The 27,601-nt window shown below is 38.0% G+C and overlaps 1 protein-coding gene across 3 annotated transcripts in view; it reads right to left on the reverse strand.

Moving 5' to 3' along the window:
* Positions 1-27,601, reverse strand: part of pcnx1 (pecanex 1) — a 207,777-nt gene that overhangs the window by 49,404 nt on the left and 130,772 nt on the right. For 2 of the 3 annotated variants that reach the window (XM_033026821.1, XM_033026819.1), the window contains 12 exons: positions 27,543-27,600; positions 24,916-25,130; positions 21,902-22,055; positions 21,780-21,812; positions 16,185-16,356; positions 12,165-12,275; positions 11,076-11,167; positions 9,688-9,797; positions 6,592-6,697; positions 6,117-6,209; positions 4,160-4,310; positions 1,081-1,222 (listed from right to left, as the gene is read on the reverse strand). In XM_033026821.1, coding sequence (XP_032882712.1) covers positions 1,081-1,222; positions 4,160-4,310; positions 6,117-6,209; positions 6,592-6,697; positions 9,688-9,797; positions 11,076-11,167; positions 12,165-12,275; positions 16,185-16,356; positions 21,780-21,812; positions 21,902-22,055; positions 24,916-25,130; positions 27,543-27,600 — 1,437 coding nt within the window. The remainder of the gene's footprint in view (positions 1-1,080; positions 1,223-4,159; positions 4,311-6,116; positions 6,210-6,591; positions 6,698-9,687; positions 9,798-11,075; positions 11,168-12,164; positions 12,276-16,184; positions 16,357-21,779; positions 21,813-21,901; positions 22,056-24,915; positions 25,131-27,542; position 27,601) is intronic. The other variant, XM_033026820.1, reaches the window with a different exon arrangement.

Below are 27,601 nucleotides of genomic sequence, written 5' to 3' on the forward strand. Positions count from 1 at the left end.
TCTACCGTTGTTTTTCATCTACATTAATGATTTGGATGAAATGTGTTTAATGCGGTAAGTAAATTTATGGATGACACCAACATTGACAGTATGGAAGGCTAGCTAGGTTTACAAACAAATCGGAATCAAGTGGGCCAGTGGACCAAGGAATGGTAGATGGAAATTAATTTAGAAGTGTGGCATGATACATTGTGGCATGTTAAATCAGGGCAGTACGTTCACAGTAAATGGAGGAGTCCTGGCAAGTGTTTGTAGAGCAGAGAGACTTAAGGGTGTAGGTGCACTGTTCCTTCAAAGTAGCGACAGAGGTAGACAGGGCGAAGGTTTGGCATGTATTTGGCATGCTTGTCTTCATTGGTAACGATATTGAGTAGAGGAGTTGGAACATTATGCTCCTGCTGTACAAATGTTGATGAGATCATATTTGGAGTCAGTTGGGTAGTTATGGTCATCTAGCAATTGTAAGGATGTTATCAAGCTGGAAAGTTTGCAGAAAAGGTTCATCAGGATGTTACCAGGACTTGAGGGTTTGAGATGTAAGGAGAGTCTGAATAGGCTGGGACTATTTTCTCCGGAGCATAGGAGAGTGACTAGCTTTGTTATAAAACCTGGTCGGCATGGACAAGTAGGGCAGAAGAGACAGTTTCTGTGCTGGATGACACCGACAATGATTAGACAATGACAATCCTCTACTTGCTCCCTATGCTTCTTGAGCAGTCCTGAGCAGCCACAAAGTTCCTGATTAAGGATCTGAAATGAAATGACCTGCTGGCATTGCGAGAAGGCCACCGCCACACTAAGGCTGTTTGAATGACAGAAGTTTATTTTTATGGAATTCACAAATCACCACCTATTTGAGACATGCAATTTAAAAAAAAACAGTTCTCCCAGAATTTCTACTGTTTTTCAACATGTTGCTTGATGCATTTGCATCATGGAAAACCACAATTTGCAACATTTTCAATGGTGCAACCCCCTCCCCACCGACACGCAGAGGGTCGCTTGCATGTGGCACAGCAAAACTAAAAAGGAGTAAGAATATATCAGTGACAGAAAGAATAATAAAGAGAAACACCTTACTCTGCGTCCAGTTTCTTTGGACTAGCTATCGTCTTTGCGCTGCTGCTCAGCTCATTGAGGACAATCAATGGGTAAATTACATTCTTTTCCACAAATAGCAGCCATACATAAATCTTTTCAAACCACATAACATGAGCAGCATCTGCAAGAAGAAAACAGTTAAGAGGCTTGCTGAAGATGTGCAGCCAAACAATTCATCATCAGATGGTAGTCGCTCTCAAATTATTTTTTAAATGTTTTTGTGGCAAATCATCATATTGATAATCAGAAATATCTTTATTGGTAGTTATTGGACTATCACTGAAATTTATATCAATCTTTTTACATACAGTGCATGCACATGGTTGTGAATGTATAATTATTAAACAAATAGATTAACATTTTAATACATAGAACATTTTCAAAACAAATTAATAAAAGGATATTTAATTTAACAAGAATAGGAAGCAATAAATGTGCTCTATAATTTAAAATTAAATCTCCAAATGATATCATGTTATTTGGATTTTAATAATTACTGAAATGGATCTTTCCTGATCTAATTCCAGTCGATAGGAACAGTCATAGCAGGTTAAAAGTTCATGTTAAAGTAAGGACTTAAAGCCGGGCAGCCTAAGCAATAAGTAAAATGAAGTCAGCATGTAGCAAAACAGGGTATTTTGCAGTGGGCACATTGAGGGGTTGCTTTGAGATAGATGCAAGTGCTGTTATTTGGTCAAAGAGCCAGCTTTGATGAATACCTGGCTTCAATGAAGAGGATGAACAGAAACAAGGTAACGTGTTTTGGATTTAGACACAAAATGCTGGAGTAACTCAGCGGGACATGCAGCATCTCTGGAGAGAAGGAATTGGTGACGTTTTGGGTCGAAACCCTTCTTCTTGACTCGAAACGTCCCCCATGAACAATTACAGATATCTGGTTGTGAGAGGGACAGTTCAGACAACTCAATGTTCCAGGGTATCCATGTTTCAGACATGATAAAGGGAGAGAGGTACAAAAAGATGGAGTTGCATTACTGATCAGAGAAACTTTCACCACTACACTCAAGGATATCATATTGGAAGATTCATCCACTAAAGCAATGTGGGCAGAACTCAAAAATACATAAAGTACAATCACTCTAATGGGATTATACTATAAGCCTTCCAATAGCCAGTGGGAGGTGGAGGTACTGATAATAGATTATGGAAAGATGCAAAAACAACAGGGCTATTGCAGGTGACTTTATTTTCCCTTGGGTTAGATGTGTCAGAGTATGCAAGGGGGTTTTTTGAAACAGTCTGTGGATAGTCCAACCAAAGGAAGGAGCTCGTATTGGGAAACCAGATATCTGTAATGGCTACAACATAATTGTTCTATATATCAATCCAAGCTCGAAGTTCATCGTATTTACCCGTATTGCCTGACCAGGTGGGAAAGCATTTTGGGAACAGTAATCACAATTCATAAGCTGTAAGGCAGTTATGAATAAAGATTTCTGGATCTTTGGAGACAGTACTAAATTACAACAATATTAGGGAGGAACCACCGAGAGTAAATTGGGAGCAGCATTGGGTAAATTGTTAGCTGAAGTCCACATTGGACATGTAGGAGTCTTATAAGGATCAGCTGATCAAAGTTCAGGACTGGCATGCTCCATTGAGGAGAGACAAGGATGGCAAGGTAAGGGAACATTAGATGGCGCGAGAGATTGTAAATTTGGTCAAAAGAATGAAGCTTACATAAGGTTTTATAAGATTAAATCAGACATACATGAGGTTTGTACTGAAAGCAGGAAGAGTTTAAGCAGGGAATTAGGAGGGCAAAAAGTGGTCATGAAATGTCCATGGCAAGTAAGATTAAGCAAATCCCAATGCTTTCAACAGACATTAAAAAAATAGGGTATCTGGGTCAAGAGTAGGGCCACTCAAGAATAATGGGAATTTAAGCTTAATGTCAGAGGATGACGGAGGAGAATGGGTTAATGAGGACAGTCAGTCTGGCTTTGCAGGTGGCAGGTCATGTCTTGTTAACTCAATTGAGTTTTTTGAGGAGTGAATAAGGTGAATGATGAGGGTAGGGCAGTGGGTGTGGTCGACATGGATTTTAGTAAGGCATTTAATAATGTCCCTTGTTGTAGGCTAATCCAGAAAATCAAGATACATGGAATGCACAATCATTTGGTAGATTATATTCAGAATTGGCTTGTTGTTTGTGATGCACTATACAGGACTTGGAAGAAAATGTGGATGGATTAATCAGCAATTTTGCTGCCAACACAAATATTGGTGGAGTTTCATACACTGAAGAAAGCTGTTAAAGGACACAACAGGATATGTATCAGTTACAGATATGAGCGGAGAAATGGTAGATAGAGATTAAATTAGGCAAAAGTGAGGTGTAGTACTTTGGGAGGTCAAATGTATGGGGAAAGTATACAATTATTGACAGGACCCTTCACAGCACTGATGTACAGAGGGAGCTTTAGATCCAAAAAGTAGCAGTGCAAATAAATAGAATGATAAAGGTGGTGTATGGTATGCTTTCCTTCTTCGGTCGGGGCATTGAGTACGTCATGTTGTATCTTTATAAAACTTTGGTTATACTGCATTCAGACTGTAGTGTGCTAATTTGATTGCAGGAAGGATGTAGAGTTGTTGATTTAGGGGGTATTAGCTATATGGACAAATTGGGCAATCTTAAATTAATTTCTCTGGAGTATCAGAGGCTACGGGGAAACCTGATAGCAGGTTGAAATGTTAAATACTAGAAGGTTATGGTTAGAAGGGGAAGTTTGAAGAAGATGTGCCGAGCAAGTTTAAAAAAAAATGAGTGGCATGTATCTGGAACTTTCTGCAGTGGTGGCGATAGAAGCAGATACAATAGTGATGTTTAACAGACATTTGGTCTGTTCCAGAGCTGGACGATTCTATGTTCTATTTCACAATATTTCAGTAACTTGGTATGTGCTTGGTTGACTTTACTTGAGCAACATTTGAGAAATAACAGATTAACAACAAAATCTCTGAACTGTTCATCGCACCTATATGGACAGTCATAATCCTTTGAACATTGTATTGTTTTTATAGGAATACTTACTTCTCACTTCAAATTGATAGTACTCCTTGGTTTTCAGCAGTGGATGAGAAAAACAGTGCCAGGGGAGCTGCTTTCTGAGCTGGGGCAGCAGGTAATGGGTTAGAAGTCCCACTGTACCTACCAGGGTATACAGCACATAGCTGAGGACAGGCTGGGAGATGGCAGAAAATGCACAATTAATACATTTTTTCCAGTACAGCATAACAATGATAAATCACTGTGAAACATTAAGATATATTAACAAACTCATATTAATGTAAGGGTATTGGCATTATTTAGGGTTTATTCGTCACATAGAATTCTGTTTTGGGGCACAGAAAAGGAGCTTGAATTTCACGGAAACAAAAACTATTATTTGGTAATATGAAATAAATGTAGTATAAACTAAAAACAACAGGCAAGTCTGACAGGACTTGAATAGAGAAATTGTGTGAACATTTGAGGTCAATGGCCTCTCCTCAGAACTAGACAAGGTTTACACTTCAGTCTGAAGAAGGATTTCGGCCCGAAACGTTGCCTATTTCCTTCGCTCCATAGATGCTGCTGCACCCGCTGAGTTTCTCCAGCTTTTTTGTGTACCTAAGGTTTACACTAAACTGTTTTAATATGCATTAAGAATTGAGAGGAGAGTTGTGACAGGGTGAACCATACAATGTTATCCATTTAATCATTTAGTTTAATAATTTGTGTTCTAGCCTGTCCTGCATCTGTCCTTTCTTTCTTACTCTTCGATATTCATGATTAATTCCTTCCCTTGCAATGCATCTTAAAAATGGATTTAATTTAACTTTTTTTCAGATCCGATGAAAGATCACAGACATTAAAAACATAAGTTTCTTTCTGCAGATCCTGCCTGAGTTACTGAGTATTTTCCTCATGTAATATTTTGTGTTTTACAAGTTTTGTAATGCTAGGGTAATTGAAATTCATAAAAATGTTACACTACTTGGACTATTATTAATAGCTAACATTTTTTTCCTTTTTATCTCCCAAGCAAATATTCCTTTGACATTTTCCTGTAATCTTGATTTAACAGTAAAGAACAGAAACTAACAACAATTGTTCACCTAAAGATATAAATTGTTCAATCCCTAGATCAGATAAATCAAATAGCGCTATATAAATAAACACTACATTGATTAAAAGGTAACTGCATTATTAATTAATGGACAACTCTGATGAAAATTGCCAAATCTAAGATGAAGTGCATTCTCTACTCAAAATACTATTAATGTTTTGGACAATTGACAGCAGTGTCAATTACAGTTCTTGACATATCAATAATCCCTGATTTCTACAGGGAAATGCTGCACTTTGTGAAGAATTAAGGCTGTTGCACAGTTAATTCATACCCAATGCGATTTTGTGGTAATTATGTTAAATACCCAAACATGAAGCACCCTGCATTTCCATCTTAGTTTGCAGATCACTGCAGTGTTATTTAAAAATATATAATAATTTCGGAAAACAATGCTCCTAAATGGTGAGATCTGGGGGAAATTCTGTGTCTAAATAGTACACGTAATTCCTCAATATTACAAGTTATGTCTTTGATTTTGGTTTTACTCTTCATGCTCAATCTAGCAGATCACTATTTTTGAATGGAGCAGCTGTTAGGAATCAAGCACCATAGGAATCAGTGTGAAGAAGGGTCACGATACTAAATGTCACCTATCCATGCTCTCCAGTGATGCCACCTGACCCAGTGAGTACTTTGTGTATTTTTCTTTGTAAACCAGCATTATACAATAGCATTAAACTCTGCCTCACAATCATGATTTAGTTCTGATGGAATTTCCATTAGCAGAATATGGACCATTCCACAGAACATTTCTCTTCTCAAAGCTTATTTTCTCTCCCGATTCTGTGCCAGGAGAGCACCAGCAATGCTAATCAATTGCACCGACCACTGGCTATAGGATTTTGGCTCTGCAAATGGAAAAGTGAAGTATTTTACCTGCAGGGCAATGAAGACAGTGCTGACGTGGATCGCAAAGTATAGCACAGCAATGACTGCACATACTATTAGGTCGGACTGTAATCGTTCATTCTGGAGGAAACAAAAAAAAGAGTAGGTTTACTAGAATGGGCGGGTTGTCTTATGTAAATAAATTGGATAGGCTGGGTTTGTGTCCACTACAGTTTACAAGAGTGAAGACTATTAAAACAAACACAAACCTGATCGATGTTAACAGGATGGATGTGGAGACAGAGTGTATGCATAGAGAATGTTTCTCCTTGTTTGAGAAACTAACATAAGGGATTACTATTTAAGAGTGTAAAGGTGAATTTTCTTTACTCTGAAGGTTATGAAACCAAAGATGTTTTGAGTGTGCTGTATATAACCCAAAAACAAAGCAAATATATTTGGCAACTAACCATAAAGTAGCATGTAGAAACAAATGTGGAAAATTAAAAAAATGATTACTTACAACAGACTCCTTCAACTTTTCTGGTAGGGGATCTTTTACATCTGCTCGAGGGTCTTCAGGATTCTTATCATCAGTATTTGGAAAAAGTTTCGACCTCACTAAAGACCTACAATTTCAAAATGAACAACAGTATAACGGCATTTCCTCATTTCAGTTTTTCCTTGATATTAATTCCATTGTGAGAAGATCCATTGTTCACTCCACATTGCCCCTATTCAGCTTTCTACCCTTGTGCTTTTCTTTTAGTCTCAAGTTGCAAATGGTTAAGCAAAAGAGAGTATGTGCATCAGTAAATCTGCTCATCAAATTAATAAAATGTTTAATCATTTTTATTTGCATATATACATATATATATATATATATATATATATATATATATATATATATATATATATATATATATTTCAGCTTTAACTTCCAGGTGGAATACTGTAGGAAATCATAAGCATTTTGACAATCAGAACTGGTTAGCAGAAAACTTAAGTTATATTTATCATTTGGTTTTGGATCTTAAGGATTAGATAATATATTACTTAATTGGCCATTCTTCATGTGGAAGTTAGTATAATGAAGGCATGAAAGAAAGGCAAGCGGAGAAGCAAAGAAGAGAGAAACAACATGAAATCACTTTTATAAAGTATTTCTCACAATCTCTGAATGTCCCCAAGTGATTCATGGCCAATTAAGTCCTTGTGGAGTCACTGTCACAATGTAATATAACAAAAATGGTAAATTTAGCAGCACAAAATCCCATAAACAATGTAAACAACATTGGCCATTCAGAAATCTGTTTCAGTATTCTTGGAGCAGGGACAATTGTTTGCTTGAACAATGAAAGGACTTCCTTGTGGGAACATTACTTACTTTCCCAAGCCAGCTGGCTACAATTCAATGCTATCTCAGAAATATTAATTCCCATACACAGCACACCACAGTCCCCTACTAAATGTTACCCTTACAAACATTACTTGATGTCCAAAGAACGATTACTGGATGGTAATCACCAGTGACAGGAACCCTTGATGATTTTCTCCTCGGGCATTGATGTATATTTTAAGACTATGGGAATCTCCTTGTGCACATATGCAATTGTTTTTGTCTAAAGCTGTCAACTATGAATTTACAAGCACACAAAAAATGAGAATGTGTCCAATGTTTCTAGTTATATCTTTTCATCCAACCACCAAATTTTGAGGATAACATTATTTCCATTTCAATTGTTCTACTGTGACATCCGTATTGTCAGCACTTTCTAAATAGTAATGCAGGAATACTTCAATAATTTGGCCAATGCGGGATATTAGTCGTATCTGGGATATTAGTCATATCGTGCTAGCAGATATTCATACTATTGTATATTATTCTTATTAATAACCCAACACCTTTTGAATTATCTTTATTTCAATGTTACAGAATATTATTATTTATTTTCCAGGGAAACTGGTAAATGTAAAGGGACTGCAGGAACTGGGGCTCCAGTGAGTTAAAAGGGGTGTAACAAACATCACATAGTGTATCAGGTGCAGAACCATCATCATTTCTGAATAGTCGGGGGGGAGGGGATGATGATGAGTGATCAGAGTTTCAATCCACACATTCTTAGCAAAGGTAATTCTGCTAGCCAATAAACAATTAACTTTTAGGATAACATGACTAAAAGATTAGGAAGTTAACTTTTAAAGACTGGATAAGTTGCTGCAGGTGTTCACGCAACCTCAAACCTTTCTCCAATATTTCTCAGCAATTTCCTCCAGAGCAGTGGAAATTAACAGACCTCTTGTAAAATATGTTTACTACTCTCCATGTGGCAAACTTGCATTTTAAGCTTTTTTCAGAGCTAACATCTTTGACCTTATAGAACATAGAACAGTAAAACACAGAAAAAGGACCTTTGGCCAACAATACCCCTGCCGAACATGATGCCAAATTAAACTAATCTCCCCTGCCTGCGTGTAATCTATCTCCCTCCACAATGTTGTTGATTTTATGGCTGTGCTCAATTCTAATATTTACTTAACGTTCTTTCTGAATACTGGGAGTATTCCAATGATCCACCCAAAACCATTCTTTAAAAAGTGACGACACTGCCATGCAACTAAGTGTAACTTTCCTGCTGGAAAATACAATTTGACTGTTACTTTTAAGTAAATTAAAGAGAAGTACAGAAAAACAACTCTAAACTACTACTTCTGTAATTCAATAACATTGCTTTTTGAGACATGTAATATTCTTCCCTCCAAAGACAATTCCGTAGGCACCGATCACCCTCCTGTGCCTTGTCCAAGTGAATGCCAGCAGAATGTTCAACCATAGGTGTAGTTTTTGCTTCCCTCCTTGTCTGCAGATATGTACTTTGAATGAAGATGGTTTGAAAGCCATCAGGTGATTCTACCCTTAAACTAGTTCCCAGAGGAAATGGTCACTCTGTACCTCCTCTCCTGAATCTCACATCACCTTTAACAAGATCACATAAGAGAATCAATGGTACTGATGAATAGAGGCAGCTTGGTGTACATGGACAAGGATCCATGACACTAACAGCACAGGCAGATAAGTGTTTAAGGAGTCAGATGTGGACACCTTCCTTCAACAGACAAAAAAAGAGCATGAGAACAGGGTAGATTTGGGACAAGAACATAAAACATCAGTTGAGCCACAGCTGAAGAACTGTGATTACAACTGTGATATGATTGCAATGAAGAGAGTGTATAATCGCCAAGATGGTGCACACAGATGAAACATCTGAGATGGGGAAAGTTTGGATGGGCTGGTTTGTTTTTCTTGGGAGTGGAGAAGGCTAAAGAGTCACTTGATTGAGATATACGGGCAAGGTACATAATGAAAAACTTTTCATATGATTTTAAATGCTTGATTAGATTAACCCTTCATCTTTTGAACACAAAGGAAGATCAACCAAATGTATCCAAACTGCTGAAAATCCAACAAAAATCTGCAAATGTTGTAAGGGTCTAACGTCTGAAAGAATAGCTATTTCCACAGACGTTGTCCTCAAATACACAGATTGCTAAGTATTTGCTTTCCTTTAGTTTTCTACTGACATTATTTGAACTTAAAGTAAACGCTTAATTCACTTACATTAATACACAGGGGTCGCTGCTTTGTCTGCTTAGATGATAGGAGACAGCAACCAACAGGCCACAAAAGACAGAGAAAAGAACTGGAATGTGTTGTGCATCCCAAGAATCCTGGAACGTAACAGTAAAACAAAAAAATTATAATCCCGAATGCGATAGTTAATTGCCAAGTGTAACTGCGAACGAGGTTTAAGATCATGCGATTTAATGAAACACAAAGCATGGTGCATCAAAAATGGTCAAGCCTCAGTGGCATGATTTGCTCTATTATGGAAGGGATCAAGGCCTCAAGATTCAATGTAAATTTAACACCATCCCAGTTAGGCAAAATCATCAGACCTTTATTTCTTCAAAAAAATAGAAAACAGATGCAACAAAATGTCACAGAATCTTTGAAACTTGCACATTTAGGAATCCGGTTTATTTTCTTGATGAACATGTTGAGATCAATACAAAGTTTATTTTTCACTAGTCTAAATCTTTAGCCCTACTTCTGTGGTTTGAAAAAGTTCTCTAAACTATCTCTCTCTTAAAACTTCTATTTTTCTTCTAGCTTAAAATTATCCAGTTGTCTCCTTGCAACCCAACTTTTTCCAGATCCGATGCACAGAATCACAAGAGGGTACAGAGCGTGGTGGATTCAGCCCACTATTACATGCACAGTCCTCCTCCTCCATCATAAGCATCTACATGAGCCACTGCCTCAAGAAGGGAGCACCTATTGAGGATTCCCACTTTTCACTGTTACAATCAGACAGGTGGGACAGAAGCCTGAAGTTCCACGCCACCAGATTCATTATCGAGTGGATGCCCAGATTTGAGCTGCTGGATCCATTCCATATTGCAATTTCGTAGTACTCAATTTGACGACTGCACTTTGTCAACCTTTATCAGGCCTGCATAAACAGTGAAGTAAAATCAACAGGGCATGCTCGATGCAAGCATACCTTGTGAATGATTTTGCATGTATCATCTTGTTAAAATAAGAGTATTTTCCCTTCCAATTCTCATGGAATTCTTTGGATGGGAGGAATGATAAGAATGCTCCAGACTCTGTGTGGTCTGTAGGTCTGTGTGGAATCAATAGTGTTATTTTACCTCTGCAATTTGGATAAATCTAATCCAAATTGATTAAAGTCTGATTTGTCTGGCGTCTTGAAAGATCCTATTGAAAAGTAGTCGTAATGCCTCAGTCTTTGAAATCAACTTGCATCACAAAAATCCTCTTAATTTGGCAATGTTGAGAATCTTATTCAGCGCTGGTTTAAACACGTCACAGGATTATCCTGAAGTTTAAGTGCTAACTCCTCAACAGTTGCTAGTGAGTCTAATTACCTCCATCAGATTGAAATACCTTCAATAACAAAATGAATTAAAAAAAGTACCTACCCTTAGGGCACCATAACACAGCCCATATAACAAAGCTACAGCCAAGATACTACGAATGACACTGAAGAGTGACGCAAGGAGATTTGTGGTAGCTGAAAAATGTAAACAGAGAATTGAATACTTCCCTGTAAAAAAAAATCTAAAAGTTACAATGGCTACTTTGTTTCAAACTCATACGAACTTTCACTCAATATATTTAAAGTCAAAAGCAACATATTCAAAATTCCGCTTAACCATGGGAAGGGAATCAAGTGAAGGGAACAGCCATACTTACAGAATACTTATTACACTATATTTCAAGTATTGTCAATACCTTCCTCCCACTACAAAAATTGTGCCATTTCCTTTCACCTTAGCAGCATTTAGACAATAATCTCATTCACTGTGGTGTTCAAATGAAGCCCAAGGAACCAAAATCTAGGGCAATACTTCAGTACAGAAATGCAAAAGTTGCCCAAAAAAAGTGCCCAATATTAACCAAAACAAGTTTTTCTTGTTCAGGTAATTGAAAAAGATCCCAATGCATTACTCAAAGAAGGGAGTTCTTCCAAAAATCCTTAATTTAGGTGCCCACCCTCTTGCTTTTGTTAAACTGGAGGACCATCGGTGTTTATGTTAATAGAGAAATTTTAAATCATGAAATAGGACACAGCAGAGGGACATATAAAATACAATGAGAAAATTCAGGACAGAGCAGAAAGAACGATGTGACAAAGAGGATACAGACACTTTGGCATTCCCTACCTGAATTAATGATTAAAGAAAATATCCTCTCTATAGTTAAGAATAGGTGAAATAAGTGATTGATGGAAATATGTTTTATAACCATGGGATGAGTGTTCCATTTGGGTTTTCAGCATGACGACATGGGGAACAGGGGACTGATGAGAGAGCTGACACCAATATAGAATTCTAAATAATTGAAATGGGTTTTGTCAATTTAAAGACATATTTTGAAAACATCAGACCAATGAAAACTACATATGGAGTTGCTCAAGTTTGTTTTGAAGGTGCTCAAAACAAAAGGATTTATCTTCACATCAGATGCCTGACCTAACAAAAGAACACTGCAAATATCAGAATACTTACCATTTCCACCAAAGATATGAATATCGAATTGTTCACAAAGATACATCACAAATGTATTTACTTGCGGAAGCAACCCAATGAAGAATATCACTGGGAAACAGAGAGTAAATGCTATAAAGGAGAAAAACATGAATCAGTAACACAGAGAAACGTATGTGTCAGTAACAAATAACTGAAATTGATTATAGATATTAGACAACAATGGACAGAGTGCAAGGCATTCCATCTACCACAAAGTAACCAGGGGGAAAACAAATAATTTCAGTTCTTGCAGCTGAAGTTAACCAGTGTCTGTAAACTTTTTGGGCTTTGGTCCAAATAGCATACATAGATTCATCTTTAGCACAATGGCATCAGATACCAATTGTGTCACTAATAATTGTAATACTACCCAGATGAAGTCGTTTTGATCATAAAGGAGTCACATTTTACTGGAACAATTACTGACACTGGATCTATTTCATTTCACTTCTTGAATCTATGCTACTATTCTTCTCCAATTCTACTCATCGCAATTCTCCCTTTCAATATTGCTTTCAATATATGCTTTTTTAAACAATCATTTAATTCCTTTAATAGAATAAATTAATCTCTAATTCAATAATATTTGATGTCGAGAAGTCATTGTTCAATCAGTCACTATATAAAACAATTATTTTCTAGTCCTATATTTGTATCATTTTGCTATCATCTTGCACACATAAGATTTCTTCTCACTGTGGTCACAATCTTGGCTTCAATCCTTCATAAAACTGAAACTTATTAAAAAAGGAGTCATCCTTAGCTTCTCTTCTTCTGTTAAAAAAATGCTAAAATTCGAGTCTTTCTTCATAATTTAATCCTTCAAACCGAATACCCATGCGGGAGATGATTCTATGCAGTACTGTCACCTTTCCCATTTTGGAGCACCTGGCACAAAATGTCACCCCAACAACACGTTATAATTTGGAGGGGAACATTATTTCTGTATTTTTATCCTTAATGTTTATCAATAGAAAATCAAAGATTTTATGCCTTCTTATGATGTAATGACTTTACTTTTTACTATCGACATTGTAAGATCAGGTCTTCTCCCCACAACGTTGGCCTTACTCCTCAAGGACCTATCAATCACAGCTTTAAAAATACTCAATGATTTGCCCTCCAGAGTCATCTTTGGCAATAAATTCCACAGATTCACTCCTCAAGGAAATTCCTCCTTATCTCCATTCTAAATGTTCACCCTTTTATTCTGAAGCTGTGCCCTCTGTTCTTAAGACTCTCCCACTACTAGAAACAGTATTGGGAGGTCTCTCTCCAAATCTACCCATCGTAAAAAAATGACCCTCTAATGTGCACTTTTTTCCCTCCTTTCCTCTCATATTTTATTTATTGAACTACTTCCGCAACCCATTCTGACATACCAGGATGAAAGGTCCCAACCATATATCGCATCTATACATTTCCCTCCACATATGCTGCCTGACCCAGTGAGCTCGTGCAGGTTTGACTTTTTTTTTCTCTCTCATACTGCAAGTTTTATCGAAGTCCTTCTGCAGTATTGCCAAGATTCATGGTTACATAAATACACCTTCCCCCTCTATTTCCCCCATCACATTAATTTGGTACCACCAGCAATTTCAACACATTTCCCTAAATTCCTGACTCAATTTTTCTTTCTTCATAGTCATTGTGATCCAGGAAAATGAACGCTTATGGGTGAATTGCTGAATGGCATATAATTGCAACTCGGTTATGGCAAATACTTTTAACTTCATGTTTACAATGATTTGAACCTTTCAAATGACAATTACTGACTTCTAACCTGCCTTAGGAAAAAAAAAATCAATTTCAGTTTAGTTTAACTCAGGAGCAACAAATCAAATCTCATAATATGAGAAGATAGTGAAAGACCAACATTTTTGCGCCTTATTAACAGGGTTCAGTTCAGCACAAAAGAAAATCTATTTAATAATGTCAATAAACCTCCAAGGTTTACATTCATTAAAAAAATTCCTAAACAATAGCTATTAAGGAATGTTACAATACTGGATTTACTCACTACAGCTTTTGTCTAAAGTACTTACATTTCCTATTCCTGTAATGGTGACTAAGAACCGTGGCTACAAAGCGGCAACCTCAGTCTATATTGTTCCTGTAAACCAGCAGGTTTCTTATTAGAATATATCGCAAATTAAGCTGTACCTAAACAAATGATCCATTTCAAACATAACATCTGGTTACTGTTCAATTCTATACTGACAAAAAAAGTCAAGATTCAGATTCAGATTCAGATTCAATTTTAATTGTCATTGTCAGTGTACAGTACAGAGACAACAAAATGCATTTAGCATCTCCCTGGAAGAGCGACATAGCAAAAGAACCAAGTTGGTAATGCAAGTCTATCTTCTGCATTTATGATGAATATTTGAATTTCATCCATTACTTTAAATTTTACTCAGATATTACCTCCTCAGTTAGGGGGCATTTTACATTGACTGCCTGTTCCTAGTAAGTAGCATCAGTCTCCCTTTCTCCGAGTGAGTAGCATTGTGCTCCAGTGTATTCTACATAAACTGAGTTGCTCAAGATAATAGCGCCTGAAACTCATCACAAAAAAAATAAATATATATATATATATATAGATATATAAAATATATATTGTGTGTGTGGGTGTGTGTGCGTGTGCGTGTATACAGACAGCATCGTGCAACATTTTATCTGAGAGATGTTATTGCTGACAGTTTTGTGAAGGCCTGCCTCAGCCAGCTTTTACATTGGCTCCATCATCTAATCCCGGGGCCAAGGAAAGAGCGTTCACGTCGCGGCCCTGTTTCAACCAATCTTTCCACCACCACGCACAAGAAGCGCAAGACAGACACCATTGTGCAGATGCAGAGAAGTGTGTTCAGCTCTGGCTGAACAACTTCTAATCTTGTGTGTGGACTCGATAAGAAGAAGATCTAATCCCTCAGTCCTTACTCCACTTCTACTGAGTCAAGGCATTTTTACCCACTAGCCCTAGCCCCCCACCCCTTGAACTCCTTGTACAGCACCTTTCACCCATGCACTCGAGTCCTCCAATCCCATCCTTTATGCAATATACCCACTTGCTAAGTCCTTTCCTCATCCAGGAGTCTCATCCATTCCCAAGCCTCAGTTTTTAAAGAACTGTGGTGGGTCATGTTGATAATGCAAATAAAATGTTTTAACATGATAGAAAACATCCCAGAGGAATACATTCACTTCTAACATGGGATTCATGGGCAAAGGTTGCATTATGGAAAATTGTGGTATGGACAATTCTTTAGGAACACAAACCCTCTGAAATACCATAATAAAAGTAATAAGGTTAAACTGGAACATTTTTATTGATATATCATATATGAGGCCATTCTATGTATGCCATCTATTAATTGATGGAGTGTGTTGTGCAATTTGTGTCAATATTAAAACAGCTTATGACATGGAAATATGCATTTCTGCACAGGCCTAATTCAAAATCCAACCTTTTCTGCCAAATGAATGATTAGCAAAATTAGTGAATCATACTAAATAAATGCACCTGCTTCAAAACTTGACATCGAGCTGTTCTCTCACTGTAACAAAGTATATTATAATCTTTTTCATCTACAGTGTGTGAGGCATACAGATGCTTACAAGCTAGAGAAAAACAATCATTTAAAGTTTCATAGATCAATATTCAGTTTTATAATGTCCCCTTTGAGAACAATTACAATTTCACGTTTTTTATGCGTTATTTTTGTTCGGCATAAATCTTTAACATTTCTGAAAATAAACGATATAAAAAGCGTGCACTCAATCAACACCATTTCATACTGGTGAACGTGCTGCCAATCGGATTAATTCACAAAATATAAACAAAATGCATATTTTTGATTGTTGAAAGGACCAGTTGGTAGATTAATTAATTGAATCTTTAACAGTCTTCACTTAATAAACCCTTTAAAAATAATTGTAATAGATTAAAAGTGGTTCTGTTTCTAAATCCTAATAATCTTTTGACACACCACTCCTTACCCATGACAAGATCCCTGGCAGAAGCCAAAAGTAAAGGGCTGGTAAAAGCTACTCCATACAACTTAAATCTTGTTGCTGATGTATGTTTATTTCCATAATCCAACAGCCAGATCAAGCAACAGCATATGCAGAAATAGACAGGCCTGCTGTAGGCGATAATCCGATTATGACCCTACAAGAAAGCAAAAGATTGAATGTCATTTAACTGAAGACAAAGGTTATTCTGCAGTACTGTTCTTAAACATAACTCTGCCCACAGAATGCAAAGCCAATATCATCTGGTTGTAATCACACTGTGCCCAACACAAGAAAATGCACAAAAGCAAAATACTGTAGATTCTGGAAAGTTGAACTAAAATCTCAAAGTACTAGTAATACTTAGTTCGACAAAGAGAGTTAATGTTACAGATGAAAGATCTTGCTTCGGTTTTGTTTTTCTTCTCTCTCTCAGGTGCTGCTTAACCTGCAGGGTACTTCCAGCTTTCTTCTCTTTTTACCATGGAGTGCACGAGGGCTTCCAGACATGAGCAGAATCCACAGATGGCTATAGGTGCTCAGTGTTCTAAATGCACGAATCATTCGTATGTGCAAGGGCATAGTAATTAGCATGGTATATATTTGATAAGAGAAATGTTTCCAAATTCTGGGCTTTTATATGCTTGGAAAACAAAAGGAAAACTAAAGAGCTACAGCCAGAGAGGCGCATAAATGCATACACAAGATCGTCAATAATTTGCAATAATAACACAGCAAAAGATGGACGCTTGTTGCAAAGTGTCACTGTGAATAATATGAAAATATTATGACCTATTGTTAAATTATATGATGAACTTAAATTGCTGCATGAACATCTAGACTGTCAAGTATGGTATCTGAGTTCTGTGATTCTTTGAGATGTCTGGTCTGGTGACAATATTTCTATTGCTACTCTTGTTTTGGGGACATACTAATGGAAATAACACAGTGTTCAATCCCAGCCAGCAACCATGCCAGTTAGCAGGCATGGATGATGCGGAAATTCTCAGACGTCGTCTAAGGCATCGGTATGCTCTCATGAAATACTGGGTAAAATTGGGGGGTTGGTAAAATGATCGTATATGCGATAAAATAGGTGGTTGGTTTCGACAAGTTGGTTCCCTATGCGACAGGGACAGCTGGCAGACTAGTTCAAAATACACAAAGTTGGTGATCTTCAAAAAGCATGTACCCACTACCTTGTTCTTTAAAGGTAGACACAAAATACTGGAGTAACTCACTGAGTACCTCTCGCAGCTTGGTTTTGTTCAAGCACTTCTGTACCATATAACTCTATGACAATGATTGGATATTAGTCATGTTCCAGGAAAAGGATGAATTCATCACCTTAGATCAGGAGATACTGCCTAAAGACACAATAATTTGCCCAGAGCACATTAGGCGATTGCACACTACTTTATCAAATCTTTCAGACAAGACCTAGGAGGGATCCCCACGAGAATGCAGACAACAGTCAGCACAAGATTGGGAAATAAATCTTAGGTCATGTGTAATATAGCAAACTGCAATCTAAATACCCAAGCATTTGGTATATCTGGTTTAGATGCAAAGCAAAACTGTTTAACCTGTTCCAACCTCAACAGTGCCTTCCAATTACATTTTTAGTCCTGCATTAGAAATCCTAAGACTTACCTCCGCATGATTCCGTTTGGTACAAAGTGATAAAACAACTTTCTGTGCAGTTGTTTGTGGGAACCAAGAGATCAACATAGTGGTGACCAACATTGCTTAATGCTATGGGTTTCATCTTTTCTGTCACATGACTTGCTGGAAACATTGACAAAATTTAAGCATTCGTGTAGATCAAAGCCCACTGCCAAGGATTTCAACATTTACTTTGATAGATGGAACCAGCTACCACTGTAAAAATAACTCAATGATTGGACAGAATATTTAAATGGTTTGCAGAAATAATGTTTAAATACAGAAACAGAAGACCTGTATAGAAGTTTGAACCTGAACCCTTAAGACATTGTGCTATTGCATAAGTTTTAACTGGACCCGGAACATAAGGAATACCTCCAGTGTGGTGTGCAATTGCATTTCAGTTTCTTAATTAAATTGTGTTCCTAAAAAGTTTACCTTCATTTATATTTGTGTTCATGTATTTATGTGGGTATAAATGTAGGAATAATTAGAATGTTCTCAACTTTTCACCATGTACATATGAACCTTGTACCTTTGCTTTCTATGTCGAAAAATTTATAAAGAGAAACAGAAACAGGCATTTCCATAATATCTTTAACATTCTCACAATACATAAAGATACTTTGTAATTATGTCACTTGTTATAATTGCTTTAATATCAGAAAAGTAGAAATCAGTTTGGCACAAAAAGCCATGTAATAGATAACCAGTTACGACATTTAATCGGCAGTATGGTTTGAGTGATCAATGTAGGTTAAAGCTTTCAATGGTCTTTTATTGTCACATGTACCAATTAAGGTACAGTGATATGCGAATTACCATACAGCCAAAAAAGCAACAACAAAAAAAGCAACAAGACACACAAATGCATAAAAGTTAACATAAACATCCGCCACAGCAGATTCCCCACATTCCTCACTGTGATGAAAGGCAAAAAAGTCTAATCTTCTTCCTCTATTTCTCAAGTGGTCGGGGCAGTCGAACCATCCGTCGGGGCGATCAAAGCTCCCGCAGCCGTCGGTCGCTCCTGCATCGGGGCGATCGAAACTCCCGCGTAGTTCCCGATGTAGCTCTCTGACCAGAGAACGCGGGCTCCGTGATGTTAAAGTCCACAAGCACCCACGGTTTGAGCTCTGAGGTCAATCTCTGGCAAATGGATCGCGGGCTCCGGCGGTGAAGCTCTCGAAATCGGTCTCCAGCAAAGGCCGTCAACTCCTCGATGTTAGGCCGCAGTGCGGACGCAGATACGATACGGAAAAAATATCATATCTGCATTGAGATTAGAGAAAGTTTCCCCCAACCCTCCCCACCCCTCACATAAAAAAAGCTAAAGAACACTAAAAACAAGTATTTAAAAAAAACTAACACCATCCTTCTACCCAAGCAAGAGTATTGTTACTGAATGAATGGATGCTTCGATAACAGAGAGGGGGGTTGAAAAGTAGCTCAAGACAGTCCTGTAAGAGGTTGCAATGCACGAGTAGTCCATGAATGGCTGCACTTCGGAAAAGTTTGCCATGCAGGCCAGTGCTCTTGCCTATTCTGTCTGTTGCTCTTGGCTGCGAGTGGCCAAAATTCTCTCTTCGAGTTAGAGGTTTGGTTTACTCCCTGATGCAGTGGTGAACAACAAACTTTGAGATCTGTACAGATCAGAATGAGCACCCTAGTTTGATCCAGAAGGTAGGATGCTGACAGTGACACTTAAGATGAAGGATTTCAGGTACATAAGTCAGGCTGTATACGAGGACATAGCAGAACATAGAAGAATGTAGTTTGAATGCCAGCCATTAAAAAACATTTTGAAGGGAAAGTGATGGAGGAGTGATTAAAATATGGCTGTTCTGTGAGTAACTAAGAGATTACATTTTTCACAGGGTTAAAAATATTCTTACCACATTGATTTCTTGCCTGCTGCACGTCTTAAAAGTACATAATTAAATTACTTAGTCATGTAATGGTGATGAAAATAAATAGTTCTGATCTGAAATAATATTTAAAATATTCTAGAGCATATTCTATTTTTTAATCAGAACATTAATTGTTTTTTTCTGATTTTGTGATTAAAAATAAATAATATGCTGCTTTAATTATTTAATTTATAATTAGCTCACTATGGCATGATCTGTTCAAAAGTAATAATATTTAAACCACCATGTTCAGAATGACAACCAAAATGAAGAAGAGGTCTGACACAAAACATCATCTTTCCATTCCCTCCAGACACTGCCTTACCCACTGAGTTACTCCAACATTGTGTTTTGATTGAACGAGTTAATTGTTGGGTGTGAATTATTTATACTTTTATTCCTTTTGTGCAACATTAAACATCTAAAAGGTACTTTGGAAATTGACATGCAGCAAAAATAAAAGGCTGCCTTGTATTTAATCAATATTGGGGGAAGAAAACCTATTTTCATGTAACCTCTCCGTGGTAATCAAACACCGTCATTTCTTAAAAACACATCCAGTATTTTAATTACAGGCAGTCAATTAAATTGACAATCGATTGCTTCTATTGATACTTGCGCACCAAAACTATTGAACAATTTAACATACAGCCTTTAGTATTTTTAGCTTGTAAAAAACAAATAAAACTTAGTGTTATTGAAAAAACCTTTACTTTTGAAAATGCTGCAGGAAAAATAACTTTGCTATCGTGAGAATGTAACTCTCTATCCCCTAACCTCTTATCCCCATTGACACAATTGTTTTTACAATACAAATATCTATTGAATGAGGTTTATTTGTGACTACAGGTGCACAACCTTTTATCCGGAGTTCCGGAAACCGAAAAGCTCCGAAAACCGGACATTTTTTCCAGGATGTCGTCTGCACACCAAAGCACGCGTTTGGCGCCAAACTTGACCCGAAACGACCCACAGTCAACCCAGGTCTGTACTACTGTAGCGGCTGCCTCCTCCCCGGAGACCGGGGAGACACTTAAACATCTGTAAATCATTGCTTAAATGTTAGTCAGTTAGTTTGGAGGGCTTTTATGTGAAGGGGGAAACTTTAATTCTTAGTCCCCTACCTGGTCGGAGAGGCGGGGAGCGGGCAATGCCTTACCGGGTCGCCGTGCAGTAAGCTCCGGAGCGCTGTGGCCGCTGACTCCCAACATCGCAGAGCTGGGGCTGGGGCTGCGGGCGTCTGCTCCAAATCCAGCGCCGCCCGCGGCCGGACGCCCGCAGCCCCAGCTCCGCGATGTTGTGTGTCGGCGGCCACAGCGCTCCGGAACTTACCGGACGGCGACCCGGTAAGGCATTGCCCGCTCCCCGCTGGTATCCCAGCGCTGCGACGCCGCCGACTCCCAACATCGCGGAGCTGGGGCTGCGGGCGTCTGGCCGCGGGCAGCGCTGGATTTGGAGTGCCGCGCAGCCAGGGGTAGAGTTTCCGGAGTCGGAGCTCCAACCGGCGCCGCCCGCGGCCGGACGCCCGCAGCCCCCAGCTCCGCAATGTTGGGAGTCGGCGGCCACAGCGCTCCGGAGCTTACTGCATGGCGACCCGGTAAGGCATTGCCCGCTCCCCGCCTCTCCGACCAGGTAGGGGTCTAAGAATTAAAGTTTCCCCCTTCACCCCCCCCATCACATAAAATCCCTCCAAACTAACTGACTAACATTTAAGCAATGATTTACAATGATTCCCCGGTCTCCGGGGAGGAGGCAGCCGCTCCAGACGTTTCAAGCCGCCCGCGCTACCTACCTAATCTACGCTACAAAACTTCCATTCGGAAATCCGAAAAATTCCGAAATCCGAGAAGTGTCTGGTCCCAAGGCTTTCGGATAAAAGGTTGTGCACCTGTATTATGTAATAGCAGAACTACCTGTATTGTTTCCTCAATCAAATGCATCATACTAAATCAGTGCTTGTTAGTAACTTGAAAAACTTGTCAAAAAAACAATTAGTTAAACTTACATGTCTTGGAGAGGAAGAGTCAGGTTGGACACTCTAATAAAAAGAAATTAAGAAAATTGTAATTTATTTCATGATTTATTGGTATTTTTTCATCTAATATTCTTCACCAATAAAACACATACCTTCAGAAGTGAATATTGACAGCTGGCAATAACCAGGCAAAACTGGAAGACCCAAATGTCTTTAAAGAATCCGTCAATTAACAAAACAGATCCAAGGAAGGCAACAAGAATTGCCAAAACAATGGCCAAAACATTCTCCATGATTTCACGATTCCTAAGGACAAATCAGAATAATTATTCCAGGATGTTTTGGAAAGTAACTCTAAATTAAGCAGAGTTTGAAAGTAGAACTGATCTGCTTCACGTGGGAACATCACACCAAATTATGTAAATTGTTACGTAATGTAAAAACAACGGAAAATATACAGCCAAATGCCACAACACCTCTAGATTAATTCTTGCCTTACTGATTTCTTGCTATATCAATAGAGCCAAGTTTCAACTTATTCAGGAAATGTTACCTATATATTTTGAAGATTTGACTCCAGGATTCAATTAAATTTCCTGTGAAACTGCAAATCTTGATTTGCCAAATTAAATGATGAACGTGACATAGTTCTTTATTTTCTTTCTTACTCTGCTGTAAAACATCAATTTAAAAATTACAGACTCGACTCATAAGACTGCTTTGACCCATAATCAGATTCCGATTGGAAATTTCATCAAATAAAGTAAAAGTTAAAACAACATTTCACTTTATCTTGTTTATTCAGATGATGGTAGGAAAGTAAACAGGGGTGCCTTTTCTTTCCATATTGTTCCCGAATGCCTGAAGAGCAGGCAACCTGTTTGCACATGTAAATGAAAAATGCTTTTATGATGGAAGCCAAATGGCAAGATGTATCAATCTGGTGCCACCTATTGATCTTTCAATTGACAGTATCCTCTGCCTGAAATAATTGATCTACCTTCAAGGCTTAGTGTTAAAGTCACTTTTTTTTTTAAAGCTGTTCAAGCTGATCTGTTGTTGATATCAGTCTTCTGTATGCAGAATCTAGATGAGACTTGACTGCATGGTTCAACTATGAAAACCAGGGAGTATATAATCTGAAAGATGCTTACATGGAATCGTAATGTTTAAAATTGCAAAATAAAGGTGCCCAAAAATATTAACATATATATCTATCTGTCAATGGTCCAGAGTGCAGATGATTTTTTCCTAACCTTCTGAACTTGTGCTTACAAGAGTATTGGTTAAAAATGTATTGTTTAATATCCGAATTACAGCTCTAGTATTCATAAGAATTTCAACTTGAACATTATACAACAAACACTAAAGATCTGAAAAAAATCATCTCAATCAGAGAATTCATGAGCTAGCACTAATGGACACGATTCTAATTCAAAGGGTGCTCCTCTAAATTGCAGCTTGTAAGCAATGATGCACCCAATTATTTAGTGATGCCTGCAACGAGCAATTAAACACTATTTAGCAGTGGTTGGTCAAGTTGATCCTATAAACAGAAACAAAGCTTTAAATTACAGCAGAGTGTGAGATCCAACATTTCATTACAGACTTAAAATCACACAATAGGAATGCTCACTTTGTTGGTCTGAAAATGTCTTTCCACCATTTATATTAATCAGATTAAAACCAATTAATTTAATAACAAAAAACTTATAACTATTCAAATAACAGAAACTGTACTTTGTAATTGATTTCCGTGAATTTCAGATTTTAATTTTTTTAAATTTTATTGCATAGCAATTCCTGGTTTGAACAAACATTACATTTTGAAGACATAAGGAACATCTGATGCTGTAATTTTGAGCAAAACACTAAATACTGGAGTAACTTAGTGGACCATTAGCATCTTTGGAGGGAATAGATAGGCGACGTTTTGCTTTGGGTTCCTTTTTAAACTGGATATTGAGCATGATTAAAAATAGTTAGCAATCATGTGCAGTCGGTTCCAGGTGCAATTCCTAGCGTGAAGAATGAGCTAATAGCCTGGATTTCACTGGTAACACCTTTAGTTCAGTATTTCGCAGCACGACTTTGGGGACCTGTGTGCATGAAGGAATTCTAAATTTATTGGCTTGACTCCAGCAGTGATTTCTCATCTAAGCTCCACTGCTATACTCAGCGATTAATCTAAAGAAAAGCAAAAGTTTACTTGGAGATGATCTAGAACCTCATTTATTTGATGGGAACAGCACGATGGGTGGGCGAGGGGGAAATCAGCAAAAGAAAAAGAAAAATCAAATAAACCATATTTTACAATTCATTTCCTCTGATACTGAGCTTTCTTTTGATTTGTGGCAAATAAAAAAACCCTGATTTAAACCTATATTACATTTTGAGATAGGTAAAACGGTATGATTTTAGATAATTAGCAATCATAAAAAGTTCCAGATAAAACAATTCAATGTTAAAGTGGCTTCTGTTATGTTAATATTAATAATTTTTAATGGTTTGGGTTTGTTTTATTTTTTATGAAAGACTTCGTGAATGCTTCTCAATGTTAATAGAATTTAGCTGTAGTCAACTTTAATAGGTGACAACATTGGAGGCATAGCTTGTTCTCGGGCAACTACTTGATTCCATTATGGCACTGGAGGATCTGCCAACCGACAGATCCTTGCTGTCCAATTTTAGGACCAACTGGGCCAGCAAGAGCATCCTTCTAAAAAGTTGGTGAATCATAAATTCACCGCCTTCTAAAAAGTTGGTGAATTATGGAACATAGGCAGCGAAAGAGTTATCAAAACCTCACTCGGGAAATTCTGGGCCAACAAAAGATAGAGCTCTTTCAAATGGTCAGTGTCTCTTGGCTTGGCACGCTGAAATTCAAGTCAGACAGGGTTTCCATTCTCCATTAAATATAGAAGATGCCCGAGTATAGATACCAATTGACAACATTTTTTTTGAGAACTATGATGACCTTCATGGATAAATAAACTACTGACACTTGCTGGGAAGAGCAAATAAACCAGAGCAACAATGAAACAATATATAATTTTTAAAAATGGGGGCAAAATAAAAATAATACTGTTTTCCATGTCCTAAATGTTTACTTTGTAAAAAAACATACAAGTGTGGCATTGAGTGAACATTTGGTTATATCTCATACCTATCAAATAAAGCCAATAGAGTCAGGCGGTCAAAGTTCACTCCAATCCATATCTTGGGAAGGAGCCAGAACCGGTAGTAGTGCTTGATTTTCTGGGCCTGCTCCTGTGGTTGTGTGTGATCCTGTAGGTCTGGGCTAAGGTCAGTGTCCTGCTGCTCCAGGAGATCTGGATCCATTGTCAACAACCTGTTCAGCCGAATCTGTGGAAGAGACAACTGTAAGTGGGTTAAGTTAAAGAAGAGCTTGAAACATGCTAACGTGTAAAGTTGCACTGCGTTTTTGATTTGAAGTAAGCCTGCACATTTAATTGAGTCACAAGCGACTGCAGATGCTGGAATCTGACGTAATAAACAATCTGTTGGAGGAATTCAAACAGGTCAGGTAGCATCTGTGAAGGGAAAAGGACAGACATTTCAGATTGACACCCTTCATCTGGACTAAGAGCATGGGGAGATAGCAAATATAAAGAGGTACTGAAAAAACAGGGTACTAATTATGGATGATCAGTCATGATCACAGTGAATGGCGATGATGGCTCGTAGGCCCGAATGGCCTACTCTTACATCTACTGTCTATCGTCTATTGGGAGCCAACAGGCTGAGACAAAAGCAGTGTCCATAGCCTCCTCCATTGCCAGGGTGAGACCAAACACAAACGCACCTCGTATTCCACCTGTGTATTGTACAACCTGATGGCATGAACACCAAATTCTCCACTTTCAGATAACTTGCTCTCCCGCTGTGCCCTGCGCGCTTTTATCTTTCTCATTTTCTACCCTGGTCCTCTCACATACAACCTTCTGTTCACACCCACCCCCTCTTGCCCATCTCCTCATCACCCAGTTTCTTTCCCCATCCAACCCACTCCGTCTGTTCATCACTCACACTAGGTCCCCTTATTCCTACTGTTCCCATCTTTCCAGTCCACCTGTCTGAGTTGGTTTCAAGCTTCACCTTCCTTTCCGATCAGATCCCATCATCTGCAGCACGAGGTTCCCTGTACCTATCGCCTCCCAACTTCTGTCGTTATTTCGACTCTTTCCTTCCCCACTCAATTCCATCAGCCCCATCTCAGCTGAACCCATCGATCCTTTACCAGCTTTAGAGATGCTGCGTGGAAATACACCCCATATGCTTGCACTATCCAAAACACTCTGGTCCATTTAAAATTTACAGAAGCCAATTAACATAGAAACATAGAAAATAGGTGCAGGAGTAGGCCATTCGGCCCTTCGAGCCTGCACCGCCATTCGATATGATCATGGCTGATCATCCAACTCAGTATCCCATCCCTGCCTTCTCTCCATACCCCCTGATCCCTTTAGCCACAAGGTCCACATCTAACTCCCTCTTAAATATAGCCAATGAACTGGCGTCAACTACCTTCTGTGGCAGAGAATTCCACAGATTCACCACTATCTGTGTAAAAAATGATTTTCTCATCTCGGTCCTAAAAGACTTCCCTCTTATCTTTAAACTGTGACCCCTAATTCTGGACTTACAAAAATTATCTTACAAACCTGCACGTCTTTGGAGAGTGGGAAGATCCAGAGCACCCAGAGGAAACCCACGCGGCCACAGGGAGAACGTGGAAGCTCCGTTCAAACAGCACCTATTGTCAGGATCAAACTCAGGTCTCCGGCACTGTAAGGCAGCAATACTGCTGTGCAACTGTGCCACCCCAGAAAGAGAACTATTGCCCAGATTGCCTCCACACCTCTTTATACTAACTACCGCCCACTTCTCTTTCAGTCTCAATGAAGGGTCCCAACCCAAAACTTTGACTGTCCATTTCCCTTTATGGATGCTGTTCAGCCACTGTCTTCTTCCAGCAGATTGTTTGATGTTGCACATTTAATTATTGGGAATGCCATTTTGTGCCAAACTAATATGTTCAAGCAAAGCAGGCATTTTATTCTGAACTAATTTCCAATCCAAGGCTGATGTTCAACAAATGGATTTTTCATTTTGAATTATCTTGAAATTCCATATTTGCGCATTTTGCTTCATTATTTATTAAAATAAAATATATTATCTTGAGTCTGACAATTTCTAGACTGTGTTGTAAATGTTTTCAAAGAAACTTGGCAATTAAATATAGCTTTATATTCGATTCAGTGATGTCAAACAGGAAGTACAATTTGCTTATTAGCAGTAATCACGAACTATAATTAAACAATATCAAATATGTAATTTAACAATCTTTATTTCAGTCAGGGTTTACTGTTTCTACATTTACTCTCTTAACTCTTTTATATTGTTGATAATAAAAAATCAAAATATAAATTGTTTTCAAGACCTCTAACACACATTTATTTGATTTGAGGTTGATTATTCGTTTAGGACTGGTCTTACTTAGCATTTAAATCTACGCCCAACAGAGCAACTTTTATTGCACATCCAAGCACAAGTATTCAGAAAATGCTATATACAAATAAACATGTATATCTCATGATTGATCAAACTCAAGTTTTAAATATTTTTGTATCACAACAAGATAACCAGATTGCAATACTTTAGTATTTTCTTTTCTGCATCGCCCATAATCATACATTTCAAACAGATTCCAAAATATATAACAAGCCAACACAATTTTATGTGAACCACAACTTTATATCGAATACATACCAGATCATGTGGATAAAATCTAACTGAGGTAGAGCTTGATAGATGGGAATCTGTGTCCC

Source organism: Amblyraja radiata, chromosome 9 (assembly GCF_010909765.2).
Source record: "Amblyraja radiata isolate CabotCenter1 chromosome 9, sAmbRad1.1.pri, whole genome shotgun sequence".
In the NCBI taxonomy this organism is placed as follows: Eukaryota; Metazoa; Chordata; class Chondrichthyes; order Rajiformes; family Rajidae; genus Amblyraja; species Amblyraja radiata.